Source organism: Bactrocera dorsalis, chromosome 2 (assembly GCF_023373825.1).
Source record: "Bactrocera dorsalis isolate Fly_Bdor chromosome 2, ASM2337382v1, whole genome shotgun sequence".
Lineage (NCBI taxonomy): Eukaryota > Metazoa > Arthropoda > Insecta > Diptera > Tephritidae > Bactrocera > Bactrocera dorsalis.
The window spans coordinates 79,823,199-79,833,318 of record NC_064304.1 but is presented as its reverse complement, the minus strand read 5'-3'; the positions used below and the strand labels follow the sequence as shown (position 1 = coordinate 79,833,318).

General features: G+C 36.9%; 2 protein-coding genes across 2 annotated transcripts; one reads left to right on the top strand and one right to left on the bottom strand.

The window, feature by feature from the left end:
* Positions 1-470: 470 nt before the first annotated feature.
* On the bottom strand, positions 471-1,294 carry LOC125776500 (cuticle protein 19-like). Its single transcript, XM_049448821.1, has 2 exons — positions 886-1,294; positions 471-819 (listed from the first exon to the last, which is right to left on the bottom strand). Exons 1-2 carry the CDS (start codon positions 1,184-1,186, stop codon positions 656-658), a joined length of 465 nt encoding a protein of 154 aa, XP_049304778.1. The 5' UTR covers positions 1,187-1,294; the 3' UTR covers positions 471-655.
* A 665-nt stretch (positions 1,295-1,959) lies between these two features.
* On the top strand, positions 1,960-2,839 carry LOC105226641 (adult-specific cuticular protein ACP-20). The gene is made up of 2 exons (XM_049448823.1): positions 1,960-2,369; positions 2,436-2,839. The coding sequence occupies exons 1-2, from the start codon at positions 2,069-2,071 to the stop codon at positions 2,549-2,551; spliced, it is 417 nt and encodes a 138-aa protein (XP_049304780.1). The 5' UTR covers positions 1,960-2,068; the 3' UTR covers positions 2,552-2,839.
* Positions 2,840-10,120: the final 7,281 nt, after the last annotated feature.

The following is a 10,120-nucleotide window of genomic DNA, read 5'->3' as shown; positions in this document are numbered from 1 at the left end:
ATAGTAGTTTTCTTAATTGATGTGAAATAAATTTTTAAAAATTCAAATTACATTTGCTGTCTTTATAATCAAAACACGAAAAAAATAAACAGAATCGGCCAAAAATAATCGATGTGGATTATTTAGGCTAATACGATTAATTAGTTGAACTCTATTAATAACACAATTTTTGTAGAAGCAAAAGAGGGATTACGTACGTTAGTAAGTTGATATTGTCGATTCAAAAGGAAGTGCCCAGAGGTATTATGCAAAACTACTTCTCTACAAGACTGTCCTTTTAATTAAAAAATATATATTTTTTTGTTTGCAGTTTTAGGGTGTTCGGATTAACTCTGAGCGAGGGTTTCTTTGCATTATTGGCAATATCTGCTATATGATACTGCTGAAAACAACAAAAACAGCTGTTAACTTATGAAAACACTTGAGCATTTATTTATTATTATAATCAAATTTATTTCCTATCTTCCCAATTACTTTATTAAAATTATTCATTAAAGCTTACACCCGAGCCTATAACAAACCTAAACTAAAATAGTTTCTTAACTTTGTTCTTTATTTTAAATTTCTTTTCCGAAAAACATAACAAATATAGCAACAGAATTCCGATAACTTTGGTTGTCCTCATTTAGGTTACTCTTTAGTGATAACATTTACTTCAGAAGTGACTATCGACATGACCATGGTCGTAACCATGATGGTATGCTTGAGGATGGTGAGCATGGCCAATTTTCTTGACAACAGCATTGAAGCCGTGGTGATCGTCGGCGGTGTACTCTACAACGCGTGTTGTACCGTCAGCTTCCCCCAGAGTATAACCACCTACAAGAATAAATAAGTGGGGAATAATTAAGCTAATATTTGGTTGCAGTTGTTGAACTGCCTTACCCTTGACATGATCACCATCACGATGCTCCCATTGGCTCTTATGATCGCCGGTGTGTGCGTCCTTAACACCATAGTCGAAGGTGTACTTGGGATAGTGATGAGATTCGTAGTGATCATAACCATGTCCCGCATCTTGCAGATAAAGACCGTGACTACCATAGCCGTGTGGTGCAAGATGATGACCATCAGTGTGTTGGACAACTGAGGCATAACTGGAAGCATGTCCGTGTGGAATATAGTCCGCGAATGCGACTCCGAAAAGGGCGGCAGCGGTGAATGCGATACATGAGAGGATTTGCATTATAAAGAATTTGTTGAAATGCTAAAATTAGTTGATTGACGAATCTTGATACTAACTGTATTTGCGCCTTGTGCTAAACTGATATCGAATAGCTCTTTCGGTTTCCTATTTATACCTCATATTTGTAAAATTGTGAAGGTTTCGATCACAAATTGTTTTTCTAAAGAGATTAGTTCCTTAAATGATATTGTAATAAGCTACCACGACTTATAAGATTCAATTAAAGCACCATTTTATTAATAAGCTTAGAATGTTTTTTAAACAGTCTTTACTTCAGTAATTACTTCAACTTTCAAATATTTTGAACACAAAAGTTTGGAGTTAAAGTTTAATTACTTTAAGCAAATTATCGCTACTTATTACGTCGGCTTTGCACCATTTCCGTCAAATCTTTTAATTACCGAAACAGCCACAATGGAACCAACAAAACACGTACAAGTGTTGATCGCTTAATTGAAGTGTGGACAGAAAGATAAAAATATGCCGTTAACTAATAAATAAAGCCCGCTAATAACAACAGGTTACTTATTGTTCACTACTGTGGTGAACTGGTTGATCTATGGACCTGAATCTTAGCCATGTGTGATAAGCATATACACTTGCTCTTGAATTTGTCTTGTGGCCTTGAATGTTATTATGATTGCCACTACGCCAATGTTTAAAATGTTTTATATACTTTCAATTTCGGCAATTAATAATTTGAAGTCGTTTTTCAGAAGTCGATCGAAAATATAGTTGAGCAGAATAATTTGCTATAAATAGTTACTGACTAATCCGATTGGTATCAGTTAGCCATTAGCTTTAAATAGTTACTAATAATAAAATAAGAATTCTATAAAGCTCTTACAAATCAATTTTAGTTTATAAAAACATAAATCAAAAATGCAAATCCTCTCGTGTATCGTATTCACCGCTGCCGCGCTTTTTGCAGACGCATTCGCGGGCTATATTCCACACGGACATGCTTCCAGTTATGCCTCAGTTGTCCAAAACACCGATGGTCATCGTGTTGCCACACACGGCTATGGTAGTCACGGTCTTTATCTGCAAGGTGCGGGACATGGTTATGATCACTACGAACCTCATCACTATCCCAAGTACACCTTCGACTATGGTGTTAAGGACGCACACACCGGCGATCATAAGAGCCAATGGGAGCATCGTGATGGTGATCATGTCAAGGGTAAGGCAGTTCTACAATTCCAACCAAATAATAGCTTAATTATTCCCCACTTATTTATTCTTGTAGGTGGTTATACTCTGGAGGAAGCTGACGGTACAACACGCGTTGTAGAGTACACCGCCGACGATCACCACGGCTTCAACGCTGTTGTCACGAAAATTGGCCATGCTCACCATCCTTAAGGATATAATCATGAAGGCAACTACTATGGTGCTGACGGTTACGGGAATGGGCATACCGGCAGCTTCTTTGAAGTCAGTCAACATCACTGATCTAAAGCACTGATGAATAGTCCACCAAAGTAAAAATTGTTAAATGGAATAATCCACAAACCGATTCGACAAATTGTGACGCGACAATACTCACAATTTCATAAGAAAGGAATTGTATTAGTATAATTTTTTTTATAGTAATACTGTAATTGGTTATTAGTAAAATATAAAATTGAAACCTTCATTTACATGTCTGTTCGTGATTTACGAATGTTTGGATGAGTTTTGTCAAGAAACAATACTGATTTATTTATATTTAAAGTTTTTGAGGGTAGTGACCATTTATTACGCAGAGGGTAGTGACGGATATCTCGAAATAAATATCGTAGTGAGTTAAATAAATCTTGGAAGGACATAGCACTGAACGTTTTGGTTGTTATTTGCCTGCCAGTACCAAAAACACGCGACTAAAATAATTTTATTATACTCAACTTTTCTTTAATAGTAATTTAATAATTTAAATATTATTAATTTAATTTTCCATAATTAAAATATGCATTAGTCGATAATTAAAGAAGTAATAACTATTTGTGCTCTTTTAGTGACATCTCTTGGCGATTAGTTGTATACATAGTGCCCCTTCTGTCGGTAAGGTGGTTTCGGATAATTAGGAGGGGTAAAGCATATTTCTGCTCAGGGGGAAATAGACGCTGCTAGTGCCATTGAAGAGCTGCACCAACTACTTACCGGAAGCGAACAAACCCACCACCAACTCTCTGCAGCAAGAAGTTGCCAGCACAAAATTCACAGCAGAGTTCTGAATGTCGGGTGGTTGCTGCAGCGCTCAGATTTATACAGTTCTAAGCACATTGGATGCTGAAGCAATAATAGAATAACAGCATGGCTGCCTTGTGCGAGACACCTACGAGCAGCAAACGAACGTGCATTAGCCCGCACATGCGCACTACGCCGAATATGAAAGTGCAATCACAAACGGATTTTATAATCGGCATGGGTGACCACTTGTCAACTACTAATGCAATGGGGACATGCCGCTCCATGGTTTGAGTAAGACAGCATGGTGTTGTTTTTGATGGACAGGAGAAAATTTTCAACAAGTAATTAATCATTTTTGCGGATTATTAATGGCTTATTGTTCGTAGTAAGCTTTTGTTTTACTAAATTTACGATAAAAACGACAGACAAGCTTAGAAACTGGTGAAGTCAAAATGTAATAGAAGAAGGAATGGTCAACAATTTTATATTATATACTTTTAAAATAAGTATGTACATATGTATATACATAAATATATTTACTTATGTATCTTCGATAAACTACAACACCATTATTGCACAACATTCGGAAAGTGACAGATATTCAGTAAAAAGTCTAAAATTTACGAAATGGTTCGCTATTCACTATTCTGCAGTTCGGAGATTGGGCAGAAGATCGTTTGACCGAGGATGGTCAATTTTACCGAAAAATCTTCTTTTCGGACGAGGCTCATATCCACCTCGTTGGTTACGTTAACAAGCAAAATTGTCGCATTTGGGGCACAAAAAACCCGCACGTAATCGTCGAGAAGCCAATGCACCCAGCACGAATCACTGTATGGTGCGGATTTTGGTCTGGTGGAATCAACGGAATTATTCGGCCCTCCCTATATTAAGAATGTCTATTAATAAAAATGTTTTTGTTTTTTCAAATTGTATCACTACACTTCTAATCCGGTAAAATACATCTACAAGTTTTAATGTTAAAAATCAATAAACATTGAATTTGGATAAATTTAAAGTTATAAAATAATTTTCTATAAATATAAATATAATTATAATTATGTAGCAACATAATTGGTTTCCAAAATTATTGGGCGATCGTAACATAATTTATAATTTGCTCAAGCCGGTTCTTGTCGAGTTCAATAATTAATTGTATACATAATGCTTGGCAGATAAATTATAAAAAAAAAATAAATCGCTTTGTTCAAGCACCATATGAAGAAACAAATCGATTTTGATTAACTTCATAGTCGTATTTGTGTAAACGACTTTATCTTTTTTTTGCTTGTGGTCGTTAATTTGAGGGTTGCTTTTTTAGATCATGACCATTGAAAATATATGTCTTCTAATTACTTATATTTGTTGGTTTCCAGTTTTCTTTAAAAACTGCTGGTCCGTTTCTTCCGTTTTGATTTTCTTAATTGTTCGTTATAATATGTATAGGAAAGAAATTGTTATGGAACTTTAACATTTGGCCGGGCAAGCGTTAATAAATGCATTTATTAATATTAAATTACAAATATAACAAACGGAATTCTTTTTATGGCTGTGTTTGTGCATTGCATAAACCACAAGCTAGAAAAACAGCAATTTGTTTTGTAAAAGAGCAACGAAATAATGTCGATAAATGATCGAAAAAATGTTTCGAGACACCGTTTCTAAAGGTAGTACAAATAGGTTATAAGTGGAAGGTTATGTGCCAAGTGTATAATATCTTACAAAATCCAAACCACACTTTAATTACTTTTGTAAATAAATTCGGATTTGATAATCTTATATACATACATATGTTATATAATGTACGACACATATGTATATGTATGTATGACAGTATTAAAAATCAAAGCTTGCACACTCGCCAAAAAATTATGTACTTATGTAATGAGTGTCTTTTAGACGTTCATAGAATTTCACTGAGGCAATAATTTTTCGGAGTGGATATTTTTGACACATTCTACTTAATTTATGCTTGCTTTGCAATTTTATAATGAATAAACTTAGGACCGTTTTCTCAATGTGTTCTTAGCAGCATCTGTGGGTTAAGTTCTGATAAAAAAAGCGTTCTTTACCGAAATAAGGAGTCTTGGTTAAGTTTACCCAACCTAAGATGGCTGCAAACCAGACATTGAGAAAACGGCCCTTAATTGTTTTGATTCGTGCGACGTCCATCAGAGAAGTGATCATCCATTCAGATAGCAGAGCGGCATTACTAGCCTTAAACTTATTTACAGAGCGTTCAGAGCTGGTGGAGGACTGCATCGAATGCATTTGTGATAAGATTGGTAAGGATGCCAGGCCAGAGCAGAATCGCAGGAAATTGTAACGTTGATGAACTAGCCAGTAAAGGCTCCTTTATCGGCGCTAGGACACAATCGGTACATTCGCTGCCACAAAAGTATTTTGGCCTAAGATGATTTATCGCAAAAGATCAGGTGATCTCTTTGCCCTCAGTAAGGTTAGCCTCTCCCTAGTAGTAGGGCTTTTAACGGGTCATTGCACTATTGGCGTCCACGCAGTAACTCTATCGGATGCTACCTTCCGAAGCTATATGGAAGAAGATGAAGTGGGAACAATTCAACACTTCCTGCTTGACTGTCCCGCGTATATGCAGTCAAGACTTAAGCACTTGGGTGCGCATACCTTTGGACATCCCACCAGGCTGGCGGAATGGAAATTAAACGTTCGAACACACTAGTTCTTCCTTTCTATGGCATCATAAAATATTACACATAGCAGTCCATGTACGATCTTTTTGATCAACCATCTAACCTAACCTAACGTTACCTTGTTTGACATAATCGCCAAACAGAGTCTGTACCTGTAATGTGCATTTTCAGAGACGTTGTAGAGTGTGCACCTAAGACGCTATTAATGCTGTAGAGCAGAGCAATCGGAACTTTTTGGAAGATTTTACAGTAGGATTAACAAAATCCTACTCCAGTAAGTATTGAACCCGAATGACCATCAGACTTGTGGCACGTTCGGTAGATGGACCCAAAACGAGGTGGAGCTGACTTTAGCTTAAATGAGTACGAAATTCAACAAAATTGCCGCATTTAGAGTGGTGATGTTGGTATGGGCGACCTTTGGTTCCAACAAGTTGGCGCTACATGCCGTACAGCCAACGACACAATAAAGCTACTTAAGCAGGTGTCATGACTCACCTTAAATTTGAAGACTCTTGTCGAAGCGTTTAAAATTTAATTTAATTTTCTTACAACATCTCAGTATATTTATTAACTATTTATGACTCATAGAATGTCAGCTAGGTTTTTTTGCTTATTTGGCTCGTGCTGGGCGCATGCCAATTGAATAGATAACGAATTCTCAAACGGGCCCCTCAGACTACTTCCCCAGCAAACATTGTTTCCTATTCAATTAGAGAATGTTAAAATATTTATTTTGTGTTTTAAACACTACTCGCCAAAAATTACCTTCAACAAGAATTGAAATCTTCTTAAACCGGATCTTCTGTGAGACCTCAGTGAACGGAAAAGACTTTGCATATAAATGAACAAGTTCGACGAGCAACGTTCGAGCATTTGACTTTCACTCTGTCTATTTGCATTTGGTAGGGTAATGCATACTGAATACAACTAATGCATACAGACACGGACTGGCTGGTTTCGCCAGGCAAATAAGCAGTAGCTTCTTCCCAAAGGAAAACAAATCGTCGCCGTTGTCTTGCTCCTTGTGGTGAGACAATATTTGTGCTGCATACATTAAGGCAAACATGTAGACATACCATTAACGGCAAAAGCAATATTAAGTGCCGAGCGCCGCAGCGCCGCAGCGCCGGAGCAACGAACGATGGGTAAAACATAAGGCAATCGAAAGCAAGTTTCTGGAGTGAGAAACAAAAACTACAACTCAACCCCACAACGTCTGTAAACACTTTTATTTGTTCTTCTTACGAAAAGGATTTAATTTGTGCTTGTCGGAATTTTTATTTTTAATTGAATTCAAGTTCTGGCTCGGGCAAGCAAGGACAAATGGCTAGGAGGGAATGAAGGTCAGTTAAAAGATGGACAGACGTTCGGATGACAGTAACGCTCGTATCACGGTGGTTGAGTGTTTGGTATGCTGTGTGTGCTGGAGTCACAAAGGGAAACAGATTTAGTCTATTCTTATTTGATTGTAAAATATTTGCACTTGTTTTTGTAAAAGTTTTTATTACGGAATTTATTGAATTATAAGGCAATAGTTTGTAAAATAAAGGTATTCTAATTCTGCCTGTGAAGTCATTGCTTCCATTTGGCGATTTGTGCAAATATTTTATAATACCGAGGATGCAAGGATGTTTCAATTTGTGAAGGAGATTTTGTTACAGATGTGACATTCATATATGGTGCATATGGAAAAAGCTGTGTAGGAATTATTTCATAAATATGGTTTTTTGCACAACTTTACATATTTTATATAACGAATCTAATAATGAGACAATAATTTATTTGTTAATTTATTATGGGCATCAACTCGCTAGAGATCAAGATATTGTTATTCTTTGCTGGCGTAGTTGACATGATTGAGTTGATGACAGGAAATAATTCGTATCGTCCTCGTTTACTATCAGACCTATACACTTCGCCCCTTAGGTGCCTGTAGAGTGGATGCTGTCAGCCGAGCGGCTCACTTCTCGCATTCGGCTTTCAGCGTCCACTTTGCAGGTACACTTATCCAGTCTCGAGGAAGTTGAACTATCAGCGCGGTTGTTGAGGGCACCGATCTCAATAACATCGGCGAACGCCAACAGGTGTGCACTCTTAGCAGATTGTACTTTGTCTATTTAGCTCCACAGCTCATATTATTTTCCACAAAAATAGATGACTCGATAGGAAGTCACGATTTTAGTTAATTTTTACTCTTATCAGAGATTTAATCTGCGTCTCGCCGTCTACGAACGAAAAGAAAAATTAATATAAAAAAGCAAATTAAATACTTATGACTTCCAATATGAGGTTCAAATGGTATTCCCTGAGTCTAGAGAAATGCTTGCTGGCAGGTAACGCCTACTAAGGAAAGTCTCATTAGGATTGCACTAGTTTTTTATCTCGTTGAAAATGAGGTATATTTCGAAACGCCTCACAAAACTATAAAACTCATGTGAATGACATTTCCCCTTCCACACGAGAAATTTCTCTAATAACCCTTTTTTGAACACTTCTCCGCACTAAAACAATTCCATAGCCATAACAAACAAAACTAACAATAAAACTTTTGTAACTGCTCCCATTCGGGTTCACATTTGCATATACTTAGGTACATACATACATATATATACGGTTGGTACAAAGTCATGTGTAAATGCACCATTCCTCCACATTTCTCACAATTGTTACTACTGCTGCAGACAACTAGACCACCCCGATCGCCCAACCCTCCGAAGCACAGGTCTTGCTCTTGCAAATTCAGACATATACATAATACAAGAACGAATTCAAGTGCTATAAAGTACTTCATTCAAACAAGAAATGAACACATACCAATATCCAACTACTGGACCACCTCCACCATCGGGACATTGTGAACAATCGTGTGGATATGTGTTTTACATTTATTTGCACAAGTACGAGTGAAACTAAGCCACCACTAAAGGGATATAACAGCCGAGTTATAAACGGCAACCCCAACCAACTGCCAACCAGTCGTCAGCTCCTCCTAACTGCATGAGATGGCGTCTTTGGCTTGCTTTTCATGTCCGAAATGAACCCTCTTGCCATGCTTAAACGGGACACAGCAAATCAAGAAGGTAAAGCACGTGCACACACACACCTACCACTGAAATGTGTAGCACAATCATAACGACAAAAGTGGGGTGAATATGAGTTACCGTTATCATCGTTGAGAAGAAGTGCTGGGTTGGTGGCGGAAATGTAATGCACAGGAGCGCTTTTAAACATGAGGAGTAGTGAAACTATTTAGTTTGCAAAGAAGTCATACGCTTATGAAACCATTTCAGTTCACATTACAGTGAAGGGAGGAATTATTATGTGTACCCAGTGCCACAAGGGGTGAAAAGTAGAAAAGTTTTCATCTGCAGAAAGTCAGAATCACTTCCAAACCATCAAAAACATTTACTCGTTCTCTATATTAAATTCACAAAACATAAACATTTCTTCTAATATTAATATAAGACAAAATATTTTTTTAAATATATCTATTTGGAAATTAGATGTTCCCATAAAGCCTTCATTGAAAGTCATTGTTGACATTTTCTTCAAGACTCGTTGTTCTTTTATGAGCCAAATTATTAAACAAAATTTGTCACTGGTCCTTCATTTATATAAAGCTAGAGCCAGTGCTTCATAACATTTATTTACGTTTGTCGGTTAGATGCTTTCATTGGCATTATGTATGGTGAGCTCTTTGCAACGATATCACTTTGTGATTTCATAACGCTGAGTTGACGAGCGACAGCCTTGCGCCTTGCGCCTTGCCACTCTTTTATCTATGTAGCTGGAAAATGACCACTGCTTTCATTAAAACTTTTACTTGCCATGTTGTCCTTTGTTTTATTTATTCAAAATGTTCCATTTAACTTTTTATTTTAAGTTTAGCTATTTTCGTTCGGTTTTTGTTTGCGCCACTCAACTTTTTCTTTGTTCATCAATGTAATTAGTAAAACTTTGCGAGGTCCCTTTTTACTTTTTCATACATAGCCAACAAAAAGTTCCTTGTCGTAGAGGTTAATGAGGTTGAGCATACAATTGTAGAGTACAAAGGAAGGTGCTTCTTTGAATACGTAGTATTGACTGGGGA